The 21,167-nt window shown below is 39.9% G+C and overlaps 2 protein-coding genes across 4 annotated transcripts in view; one reads left to right on the forward strand and one right to left on the reverse strand.

Annotated features, from left to right (window-relative positions):
• Positions 1–145: 145 nt before the first annotated feature.
• AKIRIN1 (akirin 1) lies at positions 146–11,400 on the reverse strand. Of its 3 annotated transcripts, XR_014243738.1 has the most exons (6): positions 11,061–11,400; positions 6,804–6,944; positions 3,747–3,881; positions 2,836–2,942; positions 2,330–2,401; positions 146–1,662 (listed from the first exon to the last, which is right to left on the reverse strand). XR_014243738.1 is itself a non-coding variant. In XM_082389312.1 (5 exons), the coding sequence occupies exons 1-5, from the start codon at positions 11,278–11,280 to the stop codon at positions 1,652–1,654; spliced, it is 579 nt and encodes a 192-aa protein (XP_082245438.1). In that variant the 5' UTR covers positions 11,281–11,398; the 3' UTR covers positions 146–1,651. The 3 variants fall into 3 exon arrangements, 2 of the variants coding, with proteins under 2 accessions (XP_082245438.1, XP_082245437.1); XM_082389312.1 differs by lacking the exon at positions 2,836–2,942 and having other exon boundaries at positions 11,061–11,398; XM_082389311.1 differs by lacking the exons at positions 146–1,662; positions 2,836–2,942 and having other exon boundaries at positions 2,289–2,401; positions 11,061–11,399.
• Positions 11,401–11,510: 110 nt separating this feature from the next.
• The window catches only part of RHBDL2 (rhomboid like 2), a 97,287-nt gene continuing 87,630 nt past the window's right edge, over positions 11,511–21,167 (forward strand). The window contains exon 1 of the mRNA XM_082389010.1: positions 11,511–11,564. Within this exon, the coding sequence (XP_082245136.1) occupies positions 11,526–11,564 (39 nt within the window). The 5' untranslated portion in view covers positions 11,511–11,525. The remainder of the gene's footprint in view (positions 11,565–21,167) is intronic.

The raw sequence follows: 21,167 nt of genomic DNA on the forward strand, positions 1-21,167 counted from the left end.
TTAATTATTAAAAGATCACTTCTGGGCTTTAAAAAGTCTTTAAATCTTAAATGTAATGCTGAAATAGGGAAATGGTTATAGCAGCCTCACATAAATTATTTGAATTAATAAACATTATCACAGTATTAAGAAGGCAAGGTAAACAAATAGCTTAAGTATTTTATTTGTTTGCAACTAAGCTTGTTAACACTATATAATGAAAATGTACAAAGAATAATGTTGCAGTTTTTGGTTAGATTTAAGTCAAAGACATTCATTAATAAGGAATCTTCGAATGTGAATATTCCAGAAACTTCTCTAAGCCATCTGATAAGGACAACTGTCTCTGAATATTACCTTACTTTGGAAGGTACTGGCATACATTTGAATTAAACTGTTTTTTTCAAAATAAGCCTTAATTAAAAAAACTATTCTATATTCAAACTAAAACAATTTTAATAGAACTTTCCTTTCCAGAAATAATAATAAAGGAAACAAGGCATTTTGTAAAACGTGGTCCTGAACAAGTCACAGTAAAAAATAAATGTATACTTAACTTCCACCTCCTCAAAACAGAGGCTACTTTCTGTTCCTCAGCCTTGGAAATAAGGTGAAGAACAGTCTGTAAGCAACTTCAGGCAGGGGGTTGCCAAAACAAAGCTCAAGCAATTGAACATGGACATCTCTTAAAAGAATTTGGGGGAACCTGACCAAAGGATCCAAATTCTATTTTTAATAACTGATACAAAGGTGAAGTGGCGCCTCCCAAGTAGCAGTGCCTCCGGGGCATGGCCCAGCCCCATGCTCACCTGTGTCAAGCTCCCAAGCAAACCCTGCTGCTCCTGCTCCAGAGGAGACTCCTTTCCTTCTTAGAGGTTCAGTGTCCAGGGAGCTCCTTGTGTGAATGAGGTGAGCACAGACTCCACGTGGGTATTTTAAGGCTTGGAGTCAAAGTAATGTTCTAACACAGCTAGGCAGAGTCATGTGTCAAATGGCCTGTCTCGGGTTTGTTCTAATTCCTCACCACGCATTTGTAGACCTAGGACCACAGACCTTCGCTATGTCGTCATAATCACATCTAATGTCCATCCTAACTTATGATTCATATTCTGTGCCTGGAAACAGTCCCTGTATTTAACAATAACACCTACACAGAAAACAATCCACTGTTACAACTTATATGGTCACAAAACATTAATGATCTTCTGTAGACCAAGGAAATGTTTTTAACCATAACTGTCGTGCATCAAATTCACAGCCAGAATCCCCAAGATCAAAAAAATTTGCACAATACAAATAATAACTTAAAATACATACACACACATACACACACTCTCACACACACTTCTTACAGAACTGTGCTTGGGGAAACTCCATTTGTTGAGTGCCACTGAGGGCATATTTTGCTAAACTGCTGCTCCAGGTATTTTTGTTTGGAAAATCTATCACAGTAGGGCACAGCTGTTTATTGGATGAGCAGAGAAGAAAGATATGCTTGTGGCAACTGGAAAGTTTTAAGGTCTTTCAAGTTGTATAAAATGGACCTGCAGAAACATTTAAGTGTTCTCAGGATGCAAAGTTGGAGCTGAAATGTGATATCAAACCAGTTGCAAAAAGTGTACAGCAGCCATCTCTTGAGGTCAAACCTGGTACCCAGATATGCAAGAAAGCTTCAGGACACGTCTATAAATTAGGAATAAAAAACAAATGAGTGTAAGAATACGAAAAATATAGTGTCATGCTTTTCAAATATTAACTAACGGTAAATGTGATAAACAGTAGAGGATATCAATCACCACTACTAAAGAGGTCTTAAATTCGCAAGAATTTAAGAAACCTGACTCAGATTCAGTTTACATATACAGCTATTTATAATTTATGTTTTGAGTAACGGGTAGTTGCAAGATGTTTAGAATTAAGAAATTCTGACCACACACTTGATAAACTAGCTTAAGGACTCAACTTTCATAAATAAACAATTGAAACTACCTTTCTGAGGGAAAAGCCAGGTATTAAACAAATTGGCACTGAAGTCAGACCACCTGGGGTTTTAATCCTGGCTGAACCACTAGCTGTATGAGCCTGGACAAATTATTTAAATTCTTTAAATGCTATCCTTACCTGTAAAATGGGACTAGGAATAGTTCCTCCCCAACAGGTAATTGTGGATTAAATAAACTTTGTGAGGATTTAAAGGGTTTAGCACAGTGCTGGACATATAAGTATTCTTTAAATGTTATCTATTATTTTACTTCACAGGGGCTTTCTGCTCTCAGGAGACAAGGTACTCAGTGTCAAAATCTTGCTCTTGGAAGTTGAAAAATTCAATGAAAAACTTGGCAATACTTACAGCTTGTTGGCCTTGTCCCATATCGTCGCATAATCTGATCATGTGTGAATTTCACAAAAGATTCATATTGTTCTGTGAGGGGAAAGACAGTGTATACTATCCCCAGAAACTCTCCCACAGTTTTTCAAGAATCAAGTGTCAGAATCACATCTAGCTTCCCAGTTTATATTATCCACTCTCAGGCCCTGCTTTTATAATGGTCACTCTGAGATCTGTTCCTTTCTCTTAGGTCCCAGAGCCAAATCCCTGGCTCCTAGTTTTGGTCACTGATCATTGCTAACATTTTCCTAATAATCTCACCCCTGCTGTAATTCCATCTCCTGCTAATGGCTTCCCAAGATAGACAGCTGTGCTCACTACCATAAGCCAGCAAATTTTAGTATATCTCCTATAGGACATGAAGCTTGAAGCTCTTTTCTGCACTCTATCTTTTCTATAAATTTCAACATACACACTGAGTGATAGAGGTGGAATGGCTAGAAAGCTGAGAGAAAATTCCACATTACCTAATTGCAGACAGTTCCACAGAAGTACCTTCTGAAGGGAAACTCAGTAGAAAGACAGAAGGTAGTCTGACATCCATGAACACAGAAGTGACTTACAGCCAGCTGGTCTAAACAATTTTGGAGTGGGGGTAGAATAGGGGAATGACATACTACAGCTACTTCTTATAATACACATTGTTAGTATATTAAAGGATCAAAAAAATGTTACTATAAAGAAATTCATTTAACTCTGTTGTTAAATCAACAGTTCTCAATTTAAAGCTGACCAATTAACATTCTGTGGTGTGGGCCACCACATGAGGAAACAATACTGTTACAGGAAGAAGCTGTTGCCTGAAACCTCTCTGATCACATCACCCTCTTTCACTAAACAGGTACTACTTCCTATTCCTGATTTAGATCCCTTCCTTTCACAAAAGGGTCTACTGGTTGCCATCACTAATCACTCTTTGTTCTAGCCTGAGCAGTGCTTTCCAGACTTTAAAGTACCTCTAAATCACAGGATGCCTGACTTCCCACATCCACAAAGTGACTCCCACCAGGAAGTCTGAATGTGTTGACTATACTCTTCCCAACCACCTGTTGGGAGGTCAGCATGATTCCTACCACCTGTTTACCCACCAGCTTGCCCGAATAACCTACTCGATGCCTTTATTCATATGGAAAATTCTTGAAAGAAAAGCGTGGCTTATCTTGTTTCAGAAATGTAAATGAAAAGTCTTTCCATATAATGTATAAATAAAATGTTTAGAATCCAAAAGAGAGTAACCAAAGAGAGAAACTTAATACTCACAATTCATTAAATCTTCTGGTATTCAGTCTTAACGCTTTTTCTAAGTTACCATTTACTTAACTGGGATTAATCCTTACAGAACCCTATTAACAATGGCATAGCCACTGCCTCAGCCTACCTGCTAGTTTGGTATTGAGGATTTGCTCATATTCCTCCCGAATTTTATCTTCATAGTCTTTTAAGAGACGCTCACATATTATTCCAACTTGTCGGAGGGTAAAGGTGGGCTGGTCCTTCTTCATCCAGGAGGAACCTGGCCAAAAGACATATCTAGTTTACATAATACATTCTAGCTCTAGGGTTCTGAATTAGTAACTATGCAAAGAGTCCTAGGATATAAAAATTGTTTAGAAAAATGATATTTTCCACTACTTTACATGGAATAGTTTCACAAAATTCTGACATTCATTCTACAAGGCAAGGCTGAAGGTAAATTAAGAAGTAGGAGGAAAGCATATTCAGGTGTGCTAAATGATCTGCACACAGAAAAACAGTTCTGATGCCATAGCGATCCGAGCCCATACAGAATGCTCACTTGGTAAAAGACAAGAACAAAAAGGTTAAAGCTGATATAAAGCCTCTAGTCTGAATTAGAGAAAGTAGATTCACAATATAAGAGCTACCCAGATCCTTGGAGATCATCTACACCTATGTTTAATCATGGTGGTACATTATAATTATCTGTAGAATTAACAACAACAAAAAAGATACGTATGCTGATTTAATTCTGGGGTAGGGCTTAGGCATCTTTTAAGTTCCACAGATGATTCTGATAAGAAATGGCTGACTTGCCCAATATAAAAAACTGTTAGCTAAGTCACTGACAAATGACGGAAGGGGATGATTAGGCACTACACATCTCATCCTTGATCCCTTTTGAAACTAGGTTGAGAAAAATGAAATGTTCATGAGATTGCAGCTGGAAACCAAAATTTCCCCTGGGATGCCAGATGGAAATTGGCTTCCTGATCATGATAAAAGCAGCAGCTCTGTTGGCGGCCCAGTTCTGAGTTTTCCTCAAAGCTCAGCCTGGAATCTGTTTCTTCAGCCCTCTTAGTCTATAAACCAGTTAACGTCTTGAAACAAATCATTATTTGCTTAAACCAAAATTTCTTCTCTACAAATAAAACCTGCAAAACATCTAGTCAGTAATTATTTATAATTGTTTCGCTACCTGTAACATTTTATTACTTCAAAATGATATTACTAAAATCCAAGGAGAATATTAAGGAGAGACCTGCTAGCTACAACCACTGAAAGATCTATCACTCATGTATGGGCAAGAGCAATTAATTGGAAAGGGTGTTGTTTGAGGGTCAAGACCTTTGGGTTTTAAGAGGACAATTTTTTTTTTTTTTTTAAATGTATTTATTTTTGGCTGCATTGGGTCTTTGTTGCTGTGCGTGGGCTTTCTCTAGTTGCGGCTAGCGGGGGCTACTCTTTGTTGCGGTGCGTGGGCTTCCCACTGTGGTGGCTTCTCGGGTTGTGGAGCACAGGCTCTAGGCGCACAGGCTTCAGTAGTTGTGGCATGCAGGCTCAGTAGTTGTGGCTCACGGGCTCTAGAGTGCAGGCTCAGTAGCTGTGGCGCAGAGGCTTAGTTGCTCCATGGCATGTGGGATCTTCCCGGACTAGGGATCAAACCCGTGTCCCCTACATTGGGAGCATGGAGTCTTATCCACTGGACTACCAGGGAAGTCCCCAAGAGGACAATTTTTAAAAAAATTATTTGAGGTGAAATTCACAGAAAACGAACCATTTTAAAGCTGAACAATTCAGTGGCATTTAGTATAGTCATAATGTTGTACAACCACCACCCCTATCTAGTTTCAAAATATTTCCACCACTCCAAATAACACCCCTTACCCATTAAGCAGTTTGTCCCCATTCCCCGCTCCCCCTATCTCCTGGCCAACATCAATCTGTGTTCCAAGAGGACAATTTTTAAAAAAATTATTTGAGGTGAAATTCACAGAAAACGAACCATTTTAAAGCTGAACAATTCAGTGGCATTTAGTATAGTCATAATGTTGTACAACCACCACCCCTATCTAGTTTCAAAATATTTCCACCACTCCAAATAACACCCCTTACCCATTAAGCAGTTTGTCCCCATTCCCCGCTCCCCCTATCTCCTGGCCAACATCAATCTGTGTTCTGTAAGGAGACAAGTTTTGTTGGTTAGTTAGTTAGTTAGTTAGCTAGCTGGTTAGTTAATTATGGATGGATGGCTGTGTTGGGTCTTCGTTTCTGTGCGAGGGCTCTCTCTAGTTAAGGCAAGCGGGGGCCACTCTTCATCGCGGTGCGCGGGCCTCTCACTATCGTGGCCTCTCGTTGCGGAGCACAGGCTCCAGATGCGCAGGCTCAGTAGTTGTGGCTCACGGGCCTAGCTGCTCCACGGCATGTGGGATCCTCCCAGACCAGGGCTCGAACCCGTGTCCCCTGCATTGGCAGGCAGATTCTCAACCACTGCGCCACCAGGGAAGCCCAGGAGACAAGTTTTAATCAAGGTAATTTTTAATAACTCTTAGAACTGTTATAAAGTAGAATATTCTGTGTGGAAACAAGCTCCTCTACTGTTAAAGTAGGCAGAGTCCACCACCAGTGGTGATGTTTGGGCCCTGGCCTGTTGACTATTTACAGGGATATGGCAGGCAAGACTCATGGCTGAACTATGTGACCATGAAAGTTCCCTCCAACCCTGAGATTCTATTTTTGAGCCATCCTCTCTGACCACCTGTCAATGTTACAGAGCAGTGCTGTCACACAACTTTCTGCAATAACGGAAATGTTCTATAGTGCTGTCTAATACAACAGCTACACGTGACTACTAAGTACTTGAAATATGGCTACCGCAGCGAGAAACTGAATTAAAATTTTATTAAATTTTAAGTAATTGAAAATTAAACAGCTACATGTGGCTACTGGCTATGGTATTATATACTGCAGTTATAGAGGGTACTCTTGAATTGGGTGGAAGGAAGTCCAATCAAATCAATCTAAGGTCTTTTGCAATTTCATGACTCCATGGTTTTAAAAGTATTTATAAGTAGTAATACAATGAATACACTTTACCAATTTTATTAGTTTAGATAAAATCAATTCTGGTTTAGGAAACCATCATTTTAATTACCACTTACAAACTCTTAAATGGATGGTGCACACTAAACATGCTTACCTGGCGAACTAGGTGCTGTGAGTGCTGAGGAGTGAGGCTGACTTTCCGAAGTACAAGCTTCACTCTGATTAAGAACAACTTCTAAATGTCTCCACCTCTGATAACGACTATATTCTTGTTTTATGTTCTGAAAAATTTGCTCTAATAAAAAAGAAACACACTTGAGCATTCACTTTACTGTGTTACTTCTTCAAGCTTCTTGTCCCTCCTCCCATGTTATATTAACAAAAGTGTTTATACCAGATAAAGCACTCCTCCTATAATCCCCAAAGTGTTTCCTCTTGTTGCCACTATTTCAGTAATACATAGGATAGCAGCTATTTTGGCATAAACCACCCAGGTAGTTCCCTTTGCTTCTTTTCTTGTGACAATGAAGACCAGATCTGCTGTTTGCTGTAGGATTAAGTAGGACAACTTACAGCAACAAACAAACAAAACCATCCTTAGCTCCTTCACCTAATAAGAAGCTATTTTTGATCTCCTCTGAGTTGCACAACTTCACAAACAAGGGTATTAGGATCGAGTCTCTTATACCAAGGCCTTCTAACAATGAAACTCTTGTCCTGTTTGGGATTCAAGATCTTTGGGGAAGAGGAGAGCAGAAAACATTATGTTCACAGCCTGGACACTGACCAAGAGAAGACCTGAGGTTACTGCTTGGAACTGATGGTCAGAGCTTAGAAAAGAATTTTCTGATCCTATAAGAGGCAATATTTGGTAGGATTCAGATTACTATTCTGTGTCAAGGTAATCATAAACTAATTTGTTAACGCTATTAAACGGAGTCCAGGGAACACAAATCACTAACCAACTTGAAGGCCACTCCCAGAGACAACACAGAATCTGGAAAGATGTGGTTTTCAACAAGTTTTTTGGGGTTTTTTGATAGACTATGTATTCACTTTCCAGATCATAAAGCCTCCTCATAAAAAACAAAAACCAGGAAATTATATCACCCCCCCCACTCACATTATTCTAATATTTACTTTGTTGTAACAATTTTTTTTAATGGGGGGTAAGTGTTAATAATGCCATTTTGCTTCTTCCTACCTATGTGACTATGACCTTGGGAAATCATTCAGGATCTTTAGCCTAGTACTTCAAAACAAATGTTAAATGCCTACCCAATAAAGTTGTGAGAATCAACACCAAAGACATTAACAACGTCATAACAAGTGATGGTACAGTCCAGGGACTGACATGAACTCAAAGTAGCTCCACACGTAGCTAAACTCCAGAACTCTCAAGCCTGAACACTGGAACAATGCAGGATTAGCAAAGCTTTCCTTTCAGAATGCTATGAAGATCATATTTTAGATCCCTGAATTTATGAAGTCCTTGCTTCATCTTTAAAATGCGTTGGTCTCCAAGCACATACTTGCCAGAATCAATACAAGGATGTAAGGAACTGCAAAGACTTGAAACAAGAAAGGACAAGTATGAGGACAATGCTCATGAGAACAGAAGGTCTTTGATAAACTTCTAACTGCCTCCTGTACAGCAAAGTGAACAAATGGAAAGATACAACATTAAGGCTGGTAGAAGGCCTGGGAAGTCCAAGAATCTAAAAATGGTATGCACAGGAGAAAAAGAAGTAGCTGTGACTTTCTTCCCAAGCAGGCCAAGGCATTTTTTTAAAAAAAAGAAAAATGCAAATTTCTTTTTAACAGTGGATAATCATTTAAATTCTTGCCTCCCGTTATTATTTGAGGTTGTGCTTCCAGCTTATATCAGACTAAGCCCATCTTCAAAATTTTACAATGACTCCTAGTTGCTACAGACCAAATTCAAACTCTTGAACATGGCATTCCATGCCTTCCAAGACTTGGCCCCAAATTATTTTTCCAGTTCTACTACAACCGAGCTGCATTAAACTATCCTTTCCTTAACCTGTGGGTTTTCTAGCCTTTGCTCTCGCAGTTTTCCTTTGCTTGAACTGGGGCAGTCTCTCCCCCCAACATTATTCAAGACCCAGCTAAAATGCTACCTCTTTCTGGAAGTTACTCTCCAACCCTCAAGTCATGATCAATTAACTGCTTTGCATCTAGACTCCCTCCATGTTTACAAACATTTCCTGGAGGTCAGCAAACCCCTTCCATGTCTGGTATCCATCTAGCTCCTTTAAGCAATGAAAGGCTTAATTTTTATAGGCTCCTTCCATAAAAAAATGCTATGATACGTATCTTTTTTTTTTTTTAAGTTTAGTAAGAACATAAGTTTCTTGACTATTTCTAAAAGAACTTTTGAGTTAACAACTAGGATATTTTGATACGAAGTCACTGATTTTTAAATTCACTTTTCTATTAGTTGGCTTTATTCTTTCTTTTTGTATAGCAATTAATATTTCCTCCCCATTCTTCCTTTTTAATCCAGAAGGCATCTTTCACTTCAGCCAAAGCATCAAATTATTCAGTTTCTTTCATGACAGAACCATAACTGATCAACCTTTACAAATGAATATTTTTAATAAAATATTTTAACACAAAATGACCAAGAAATCTATGCAAAAATTAAATTTTAAGATTAAAAAAACAGCGACCCCATTACAGCACCCTGCCATATTTAGGCTTCCAAATACATTGAACAATCACTTAGTAAGCATTTGCTATGTTGTGAACTACCACAAAATTAATCTAGAGGGTAGTATTGGAAGAAATAAAACATTTACATAAATTCCATCGAGACAGATAGGGCAAGTATTAATTCTATTTTGCACAAGAGAGATCCAGAAAGATTATGTGACTATCCTTGGGTATCTGTAGGAGCAGTGGAAGAAAAAAATATCACTTCAAGAGGACATCTATGTACCCTGCTTTTGCAAACATTATTTCATTCAGTACATAAGGCTTTGAAACAATAAGTGATCAGGGAATTTAAAGTAGAATAGAGTTCCTTATGGAGCAGGGTTAGTCAGGTAATGATGGAAGACTTGAAGAAATGACTGTATTTGGATTAGCAAACAGAAGGTGAAAACATCACGATGGAAGACAGGATACAGGCACAGCCAAGTGGGTCTGGGGGAAAAGAGCAAAGGCATAGTTTGGGGAAAAAATGTATAAAAGACTGACTAAGTAAGAAATGGTTAGAGTTGATAAATCCTTTGAATGCCAGGATAAAGAAGAGATAAGGTGAACACGAGTAAGGATACAGTGCCTAGGAGAGCCTGGCTGGCAACTGCTGGGATCTTGGTGTGAGAGGATGAGGGCCTCAAATCTGCATCGTGGATACACAGAGGGAGGAGGAAATAATGGCTAAAGACACTGGTAACTGAAAAGGGGCAAGAAAAGAATGATTTTAAGGCCACCTCAAGGTTTTGACAACGCTTGAGGAATAGAAAAACCCACACAAAGAAATGACTTGCCAAAGTCCAGTTTTGAGGCACCCCCGCCCCCGCCCCGCATTTCCGGGAGCCCTTTAAAACTGCTAACTATTCACTCTGATGCACTTTCCCCTCTACTCCTGCGCAATGGTTAGGGGTTCGGGTTTTTGTTTTTTTTTTTTTTAAACTTTATTGTCACAGCAGTTCTTCTCTTTCCTTGGCCTATGTGGAATCCCTATTGAAGGAAAATCTCTCTGTTACGGATGGTTGAATTCCTGCTTCCAGAACCTCTGTATGTTTAAGGATTCTCAAATTCTAGCTAACGACCTACCGATTTCAAGCCATATATGGTACAGGACCACAGCCATACAATAAAAGAACAGGGCCAGTCTCTTAGAAACAGGTTGAAATCGGATTCCACGACTTCGACGGCGGCCTGAGGTCCCTAAAGACTTCTGGAAATCAGGTCTCCCTACAAGCCACAGCACAGTGCTGCACAGCACGCACTCAGGCCCCCTCCCAGCAACCCGCCCCCAACCCCACACCCTCAAGGCCGGGTTCGTGAGCGGAATCCAATTTTCCATGGCCCACTGGATCTGCAGGGTGGCTCAGTGCAGGCGCGGGTGGCGGACGCAGGAAGGGCTACGGGGGCTGCGAGGGCCCCGAGCGGCCGGGGATATTCCCATCTTCCTCCTGCCCACCCCTCTAGGCTCTCCAGCTCCAAGAAAACCGAAAACCGACACTGTGGCCCCCCGACGCCTCCCGGATGTCTCCCATCCCCGGAAGCGACCGGGCCCAGCGACACCCCAGTTCCCTTTTCTCAGGGCAAAGAAGGGGTCCGCGAGTGAATTAGCCTAGCGTTCATGACCTTCCCTCCCCCACCCCCTTCAAAAAAATGCCTGGGCCTGGCTTCCTGCCAAGCCCGCAGCGTAGGTTACCCGGGGTTGGAAGGCGCCGCTCGCTGCCGGGCGGGGCGGGCTGCTGCAGAGTCGGCGGTGGGGTCTGCGTCTGAAGCAGCGGCGGCGGCTCGGCGTCCGGGGGCCTGAGGCCCGGAGTGGGGCCGGGCAGAGGGGCACAGCGCCGCCGCTTCGGGGAGCCGGGGCTCAGCAGCGCCGCCTCGAACTCCATGGGCCGCTTCAACGTCGCCCCGCACGCCATGCCGCTGAAGGGCCAGGGACCAGGAGCCGACGCGACTTTAACTGCGGCCCAACCTCCCGCTCCGCAGCGGAGCCCGCAAGCCAAGCCGGCTCCAATGGCGGCTCCAGCACCGGCAAAGGGGCTGGCCCCGCCTCCTGTGACGTCACGGGCCCTCGCCACCGCCCAGAACAGGGGGTGGAAGCCGGAAGGGCCGCTCTGGGAGGTCCGTCAGCACGTTCCGGCCCGCGGCGCCCCCTGCTGAGGAAATGGAAAGGCCTGGGCGGAGAGCTTGGTCACCAAGCAAGGTCGGGAAGGCCCCCACCCCCGCCACTGCCGCTCCCAGGGTCCCATCGTCCCCCCATCTTCCTGAGCAGGCGCGCCGGGGTGGCATCTTAGGTTTTCGCACCTGCGCGAACGGGCATGGGGGAGGGGAGAGTTGGCGGGGCCTGTCCAGAGGCCGCGGGGTTCGGTTGTCTCCCGGTACGGTAACCTCGTTCCATCCAGAACGCTCTAGTCCCTGTGATGAGAGAGGGTTATTCTAAAAGGTCTGCAGGGGCATCCCCCCGAGTCCAGGAAAGTCTTCACTTAAACATAACCCAAAGTCTGAGGGTGGACTTCAGGAAGTCCACCAACCCCATGAAATTGTGTGCAAAATAGCGTGTGTGTGTGGACCTATCTTGGGATAGATGACCCATATCTTCGTCGGCTCATCACAGGGGTCTGTTAGTCCAAACAGTTAAAGAACAAACAGAAAACAACCCACTGGCTTAAATCATCCAAGAATGGTGTCAGAGGGTTAAGAACTTCAGCTGATGACTGATTTGCCAGTCTCCCTGTCTAACCTGGCAGCCCAGATGCTTCCTCAGGTCTATCCGAATTCTTCAAAGCAGTGCCAGCTATAAAGTGCTTTTGATATTCTGGAAAGATAAATAGTTAACAGGAGGGTTCTGCTTTCGGGAACCGTATGTGCATGTCTAGTACTGGGAAGTAGGTTCAATACTTTGAAGAGATCATCAAAGGGATCTGTGATCCAAAAAGGCTAAAACCTTTCTATAACTATTCATATATATATATAATATATATATATTTTATATATATATATATATAATATATATATATATATATAATGGCCATGCCTCCTGGGATCTGTCCGTCTAACCACATCTCTGGGGTTTTCCAAAACAGTCCAAATTTCAGATACTCTCTTTTACTAGACCATATGCCAGATCAATGTGCCCCAGTATTTGAGTTGGAGAATATGAGCGATACTACCTCAGTCCCATTCTTTGTCCCTTTTCTGTTGCTCTTCTCTGTCCTCCCCAATTTCTCCAAATTTTATTAAGATCCAAACATAGGTTAAGTTTTCTTGCATTTATCTTTGACAAATAGCAGAAATAACTCTAAAATGACTGAGCATACCAAATGTTAAATTTATTTTATCCCATTTCTTTTCCATAAGGACATAAAGGTTTACAATAGGCAAAAACAAACAAACAAACAACAGCTAGAAAAAGAACATTAGGGCCAAAGAAAAATGAGATCACAATTATCCTGGGGTTAAGCATGACTGTGACTGAATTTGATATTTTAGTTCTCAGTTTTCTGGCTGCCAGGGCAAAAATGAAAACACAGTACATGTTGAATAGATTTTGTCATCTGAAAAATCAGTTCATCAGAGGAGACAGACCGTAGATTTTTTTTCATAACACTAAATTCTACAGGTAGTTTCTCATGTGACTTTATTAGGAACCAATAAATGATGTAATAAAGCAATTAAGAAGATTTGAACAACAAATGCAAAGGAAAAATTAAATCAATATTTCTTGTTATGTCCAATAAAAGCCAAGGACATAAAAGCAACCTAGGGATGGTTACTTTTTAAGGGGCTTGTCTAATGTGGTCCAAGCAGATTGCTTTCTTGTGGTCTGAACTGGTCCAAAGTTAGAGCTCAGAAGGTTTGAAAAGTGTGTCCCCTGGGTCATCATTCTAAATAGCATCTCTTCTAGCTAGGGTTTTGCTAAATGCTTTGACAGGATACTCTGTGATCCTTTAAAACTTTGAGAGTGCCTTATAATATTAGTGTTTTATTGGTGTCAGTCTATTTATCTCTTGTAAAAATAAAATACAGTGTGTGTGTGTGAAAAAAACAATATAACCCACCTGCAAAAAAAAAAAAAAAAAATTAGTGTTTTAAAACAGGAAGTTATAATTTGTTTACACATCTGACTGTGCTTCAAAACTATAAATTCCTTGAGAATAATACCCAGGCCTTATTCATCTGTGTTTCCCCATGCCCAGTACAATGTTTGAATACAGGAGGGGTAGACACAGAATAAATATTGTTCGAATGAATAAATAGTTATTATTTCAAGGTTGTTCTCTGTCCCTGAAAGCTGATAGTCCACATTACTGAATGAGGGTGGATTCAGATGATTCAGAAACCAAACAAGTAGGTGGTATATCCTGTTATAAGCTGCAGTTGACAGTGGCCCAACCAGAGGGATGTCCTTGAGGGAAGCAGATGGGCTGCTCTGACAGCTTCTCAGTGTGATTTCTCCTTATGAGGTCACCACAGTCCGGGTCTGCTTTGCTTTGCGTATTCAGACACTTGACCAGTCACAGACATACACACACGTTACTAATTACCTTTCAGGTGCTGGGCACTATGCTATCATGGCTGAAGATACTATAAAAAGAGATATGGTTCCTGCCCTCCTAAGGCTTCCAGTCTATTAGAGATGGCAGACATTAATCAAATTATAATGACAACAACTGCATAATCACAAACTGTGACAAGTGCTATGAAGGAAAAGGACAGGATATTACGAGAGAGTGCAGCGGAGGTCTTAACCTGTCTTGGAGAGCAATGAAGACTTCTCTGGAGAAGTGACATTTGAGCTAGGAATTAACTAAACAAAAAGAGAATGGGAACACCCCAAGCGGAGGGGACAGCATATCCAAAGTCCAGTGATAGAAGAGATATAATGTGTTGGAAGAATCAAAAGAAGTCTCAAGTGGCTGTGGTACAGAGCGCAAATGCAGAGAGTCAGGGGAGAAAAAACTGATGCAGAAGTCTGGAGCTTGAGCATTTAATGCCTGTAGGCTTCAAGATTTTTTACCTTTATCTTAAGAGCAGTGGGAAGCCACTTCAGGGGTTAAGGTGGGAACAAAATACTTTTTAAATGATTTACATTTGAAAAGATTCCTGCCTGTTGTTTGGGGAACAGGTTGGAGGTGAGCATGGGTAGATGGAGGATATGCATGCCTTGTAGCATTAGTTTTATAATATTACAAGGAACCTCCCACCTCCCCGCACACGCAATTCTTTCATATCCCCACCTGGGGTGTTTCTATGATATTTCATTCACCCTGTGGATGCTCAGCAATAGGTCTGAGGCTCTGTTTACTGGTGCCAGCAATTGTCTGACCCAGGAGCATGGCTGGGCTAAAGTTGGGGCTGGGAATGCAAGGAGAGAAGGATATCATCTTCCAAAATCTTCCAGGATTCTTTGCCCAGATTTCCCAAAAGAGTTATCTATAGTGGCTATCTCCCACCCACCATCTATCAACCCACACCAGTCTGATTTCACCCCTCCCATTCCACTAAAGCACCAATGATCTCCAAGCTATGGAGGGAAGTGGACAGACATGAGGAAAGTTTAGAAGATGAAATGAACAGATCTTGGTGAGGATTAGGTATGAAGGTAAGAGAGATGAAAGATTCAAGTGTGATTCCTAGGCTTCTGGCTTTCTCAGCACCATTTTCTGAGAAAGATTTCATTGGACAAGAACCAGACTAGGAAGAAGCTATGAGCGTGGTTTTGGAAATGTTGAATTAGAGGTTCCTTTAAAGCACTACTTGGGATTCTCAAGTGTGGAGTGTGTAAGTGTGTATGTGTAAATCTGTGGGTCTGGAATTCAGGACAAGCATGGATTGGAGAAAAAAAATGACAGTCATTACTGTAGAAATGGTCATTGAAGTTGTAGGGGCAGCTGGGATTGTCTGGAGCAAGCATTCTTACCTTTTTTGTGTGTGCTATAAAATCCTTCTCTGAATGTTTTAAAATGTATAAAATAAAATACATATGATTACAAAGGAAATCTCATATATTTCTTTAGATTCAATTTCAGGTAGTCTATCAATATCCACTGAATATCCGTTGGATACTGATAGACTACCTAAATATATAATATATATTCATTGGCTATTAATAAACTATCTGGAACTGTATAACATTAAGGCTAAAAAAATTATTAAGATGAAATAGAAGAGGGAATTCCCTGGCGATCCAGTGGTTAGGACTCCACACTTACACTGCCGAGAGGGCCAGGTTCAATCCCTGGTCGGGGAACTAAGATCAAGGGTGGGGGAGTAAGGAGAGGAGTGGTAAAACCCATCCAAAGGCTTAATGAGGGTGGAGAATGGGGAAATAAAAGTACTCAAAAAGATCTTATCGTTTGAGGGGAAGGGAAAGAAGTAGGGGAAGAAAGCATCTCTATATGGCAAATAGTTGATATTTTTTTACATGACAGAAGAAAAATATGTGTGCATCGATAAGCATAGGGAAAGGAAAAGAAATCATAAGTAAAATGGAAAAATATAGTAGAACTCAACAAATAACAAGAAAAAGGGGGAATGAATGGTAATTTGATAAAACCAGAGGAATCAGCAAAATAAAATAAATAATAAACATCGTATCAGTTAAGTGAGTGTTATCAATTGCCATTAAGTGTAAATAAACTGAATGATCCCATTGAAAAACCGACTGTCAGACTGAGTTAAAAAACAAACCCAACTGTGTACTGCATATAAGAAAAAGATTTAAAACAAAGTGATAAAGAAAAGTTGAAAATAAGGGAGTGGGTAAGACATCCCTGGTGATGTTAAGTAAAGTAGAAGAGGCAATGTTAATATCAGGAGGAATCTAAAGAAAAGCATTAAATTGGGTAATATAATGTATTAATAAAAAGAATAATTTAAGAAGTTTTAATAATCATAAATTAAACAACATGGCAACTAAATTTATAAAGCAAAAACTATTAAAAAGTCAAGGAGAACTTGATAGAAATACAATCATACTGTGATTAAACTGATTTAGTACAGAATAGGCAAAATTTAGAGGAACCGAATAATTGAATTAATGAATTTGATTTAGTAGTCATTTGTGGAACCTAACATACATTGCATATAGAATATCCTTTTTTTCATATGCGCGTGAATGATTTACAAAATTAGACCATATGCTTGGTTCACAAAGAAAACATTAACACATCTTTAATAAAAGTTTATAGGGCATACTCTAATCGTAATCCAATAAAATTACAAATGCATAATAAAAAGGTGATAAGAAAACCTTTGAATGCCTGGAAATTAAACAGACTTCTAGATAACAGTGAAGTCAAAGAGGACATAAAAACTAAAATTATAAACTATCTAGAAAGCAATGAAAAAGAGAACACTTCAGATTATAACACATATAACACACATATAACACAAATAACACATATAATTATAGAACACAGCAAATTCTTCCTTTTGTAGCCAGGGGAAATTTTATAACCTTACTATCTTTATTATTAAAAATGAAATACTAAAAATATACATGAACTTAAAACTCATCTTAAGAAATTAGATGGAATTCCCTGGTGGCCTAGTGGTTAGGATTACAGGCTTTCACTGCCGTGGCCTGGGTTCAATCCCTGGTCAGGGAACTGAGATCCCACAAGCCATGCAGCACTGCCAAAAAAAAAAAAAAAAAAAACAGAAATGCAAAAAGAGAAGGAAAGCTATAATATAACAATCATCATAAAAGAAAACTAAAGGTGATTAGACATCTACCATGTAATAAAAGAATCAGAACCTGATAGTTTTCCAACTCAGTTCCATCTAACCTTTAAAGAATACACAATTCCACTGTAATTTGATCTACTAGTCCGGCCAAAATTTGGAAAGCTCCCCAATGCATTTTATAAAGCTGACATAATTTAAAAACCAAATTCTGATAAAGATAGTTCCAAAAAACAAACTATGGCCCACCTTTACTAATGAATAGAGGCAAAAATTCCAAATAAAATATTAGCAAATGAAATTTAGCACACGAGAATAATACACTGCAACCAAATTGGGTAATTTCAAATATATGAAGGTGGTTAGAATTTCAGGAAATGTATCAATGTAGTTCATAAACTTCATGAATCAAAGAAGAAAAGTCTTAAGATGATATCAGTAGATGCTGAAAGGCTTTAATAAAATTCAATAGCCATTCTTTTTTTTTTTTAATATTTATTTATTTATTTATTTATTTGGCTGCTCTGGGTCTTAGTTGCAACACACAGGATCTTCATTGAGGCATACAGGATCTTTTAGTTGTGGCATGCAGGCCCCCTTTTTTTTTTTTTTTTTTTTTTTTTGGCTGAGTTGGGTCTTCGTTGCTGCATGCGGGCTTTCTCTAGTTGCAGCTAACAGGGGCTACTCTTTTTTTTTAAATAAATTTATTTATTTTATTTATTTATTTTTGGCTGTGTTGGTTCTTCGTTGCTGTGCGTGGGCTTTCTCTGGTTGCAGCGAGCAGGGGCTTCTCCTGTTGCAGAGCACGGGCTCTAGGTGCGCAGGCTTCAGTAGTTGTGGCACGTGGGCTCCATAGTTGTGGCTCACGGGTTCTAGAGTGCAGGCTCAATAGTTGTGGCACACAGGCATAGTTGCTCCACAGCATGTGGGATCTTCCCGGACCAGGGCTCAAACCTGTGTCCCCTGCATTGGCAGGTGGGTTCTTAACCCCTGCACCACCAGGGAAGCCCGAGGAGGGGCTACTCTTCATTGTGGTGTGTGGGCTTCTCATTGTGGTGGCTTCTCTTGTTGCAGAGCATGGGCTCTAGGCACGCGGGCTTCAGTAGTTGTGGTGCTCGGGCTCAGTAGTTGTGGCTCATGGCCTCTAGAGCACAGGCTCAGTAGTTGTGGTGTATGGGCTTAGTTGCTCTGCAGCATGTGGGATCTTCCCAGACCAGGGATCAAACCCGTGTCCCCTGCATTGGCAGGCAGATTCTTAACCACTGTGCCACCAGGGAAGTCCTGGCATGCAGGCTTTTAGTTGCAGCATGTGGGATCTAGTTCCCTTAACAGGAATCAAACCCAGACCCTCTGCACTGTGAATGTGGACTCTTAACCACTGGACCACCAGGGAAGTCCCTCAATAGTCATTCTTAACAAGAATGTGCAGTTTGCTCTAATCACATGCCAAAAGCAAGCTCACCTTATCAGTTAAGCACAGGCAAATTCGAGTCCTCTAATATACATGAGAACCACATTCATCTGAATAAATAAATGATAAAAAGGAAAAATTAACATTAAGAAGTGGAGATAAATTTCTTAAACACGAAAAGAAAAAAAAAAAAAGTATTTTTGGGCTTCCCTGGTGGTGCAGTGGTTGAGAATCTGCCTGCCAATGCAGGGTACACGGGTTCGAGCCCTGGTCTGGAAAGATCCCACATGCCACGGAGCAACTAGGCCTGTGAGCCACAACTACTGAGCCTGCGCGTCTGGAGCCTGTGCTCTGCAACAAGAGACACTGCAATAGTGAGAGGCCCGCGCACCGTGATGAAGAGTGGCCCCCGCTTGCCGCAACTGGAGAAAGCCCTTGCATAGAAACAAAGACCCAACACAGCCAAAAATAAATAAATAATAAATAAATAAATTAAAAAAAAAAATAGAATCTAAAAAAAAAAGTATCTTTAACCAATGAAGAGCAGCATTCCAAATGGCAAAGTCCTGAACTATTTCAGTTAAAATATGACAGGGATGACCACAATCACCATTGTTATTAAATATTGCCTTGAAGTTACTACCATATGGATTAGAACAAGGTAATACATTGATAAAAGCATTGGGAAAGAAGAGATACTAATTTTGCTGATATCAACAATGACAAAAAAGCTACTAGAATTAGTAAGAGAATTTGGTAAGGCAGGTGGATACAAGGTAAATATTTTTAAAAAAGTAAACACCTAGAAATGGAAATGGGAAAAATTTTATTCAATAACACTATAAATACCAAGGAACAGATCAGTATTCCCTATGAACATTGATACAAAAGTTCTCAACAAAATACAAGCAAACAGAATTCAGAAAAACACCCATGACCCAGTGGGATTTATTCTGGAATGTAAGAATGGTTCAACATACAAAAATTGATCCATGTAATACACCACATCAACAAAATGAAGAAAAAACCCCATCATTATCTCAATTGATGCAGAAAAAGCATTTGACAAAATTCAACACCCTTTCATGATAAAAACACTCAGCACAATAGGATTAGAAGGAAATTACCTCAACACAATAAAAGCAAATATCATACTCAGTGGTGAAAGACTAAAAGCTTTTCCTCTAATATCAGGAACAAGGGAAGAATGCCTGCTTTTGCCACTTCTATTCAACAACCAAAGCAAGTAGGCAAGAAAAAGAAATAAAGTCATCCAAATTGGAAAGGAGGAAGCAAAATTATTTGTTTGCTGGTGATATGATCTTATATGTAGAAAACCCTAAAGACTTCGTTAGAACAATAAATGAATTTATCAAAGTAGCAGGATGCAAACTCAACACACAAAAATCATTTTCTGTACACAGTGTATAGAAAATGATTTCATAATCTCAAAAGGAAATTACAAGAACAATTCCATTTACAATAACATCCAAAAATAAAATACTTAAGAATTAATTTAACCAAGGAAGTGAAAGACTTGTACAATGAAAACTACAAAACATTGCTGAAAAAAATTAAAGAAGACATAAATTAATGAAAACATGTCACATGTTCATGGATTGGAAGACTTAATATTGTTAAAATGTCAATACTACCCAAAGCGATCTGCAGATTCAATGCAATCTCTATCAAAATCTCAATGACATTTTTTTGCCAAAATAGAAAAACGCATCCTAAAATTCATAGTGAATCTCAAGGGACTGGAATAGCCAAAAAATCTTGAAAAAGAAGAACAGACTGGAGGCTCACACTTTCTGTTTTAAAACTTAGCTACAAATCTACAATAATCAGAACAGTGTGTTATTGGCATAAAGACAGACATACAGACCAATGGAATAGAACAGAGAGCCCAGAAATACCCCCTCACATGTATGATCAAATGATTTTTGACAAAGGTGCCAATGGGGAAAGAACAGTCTTTTCAACAAATGGTGCTAGGAAAACTGGATATCCACATGCAAAAGAATAAAGTTGGACCCTTACTTAACATTGTATACAAAAATTAATTCCAAATGGAGCAAGGACCTAAATGTAAGACCTAAGACAATAAAACTCTTAGAAGAAAACATAGGACAAAATCTTCATGACCTTGGATTTGGTAAGGATTTCTTGGGTATGACATCAAAGGCACTAGCAACAAAAGAAAAAATAGACAAATTGGACTTCATGAAAATTTTAAAAATTTGTGCATCAAAAGAGACTATCCACAGAGTAAAAAGGCAACCCACAAATGGGAGAAAATATTTGCAAATCATATATCTGATGAGGAATCAATATCCAGTGTACATAGAAAAGTTTTAAAACTCAACAACAACAACAAAAAACTGATGCAAAAATTTGCCAAAGGACTTGAATAGACCTTTCCCAAAGAATATATATGAATGATCAGTAAACACATGGAAAGATGTTCAACATCATTAGTCATTAGGGAAATGCAAATTAAAACTATAATGATATAACACCTCACACTCACTAAGATGGCTACTATAAAAAAATAGAAAATAACAAATGTTGGTGAGGATGTAGGGAAATTGGAACCCTTGTGCATTATTGATGGGAATGTAAAATGGTATAGCAACTGCAGAAAACAGTATGGCAGTTGCTCAAAAAGTTAAAAACAGAATTACTATATGATCTATCAATTCCACT

Source organism: Balaenoptera borealis (assembly GCF_965194805.1).
Source record: "Balaenoptera borealis genome assembly, chromosome: 1".
NCBI lineage: Eukaryota > Metazoa > Chordata > Mammalia > Artiodactyla > Balaenopteridae > Balaenoptera > Balaenoptera borealis.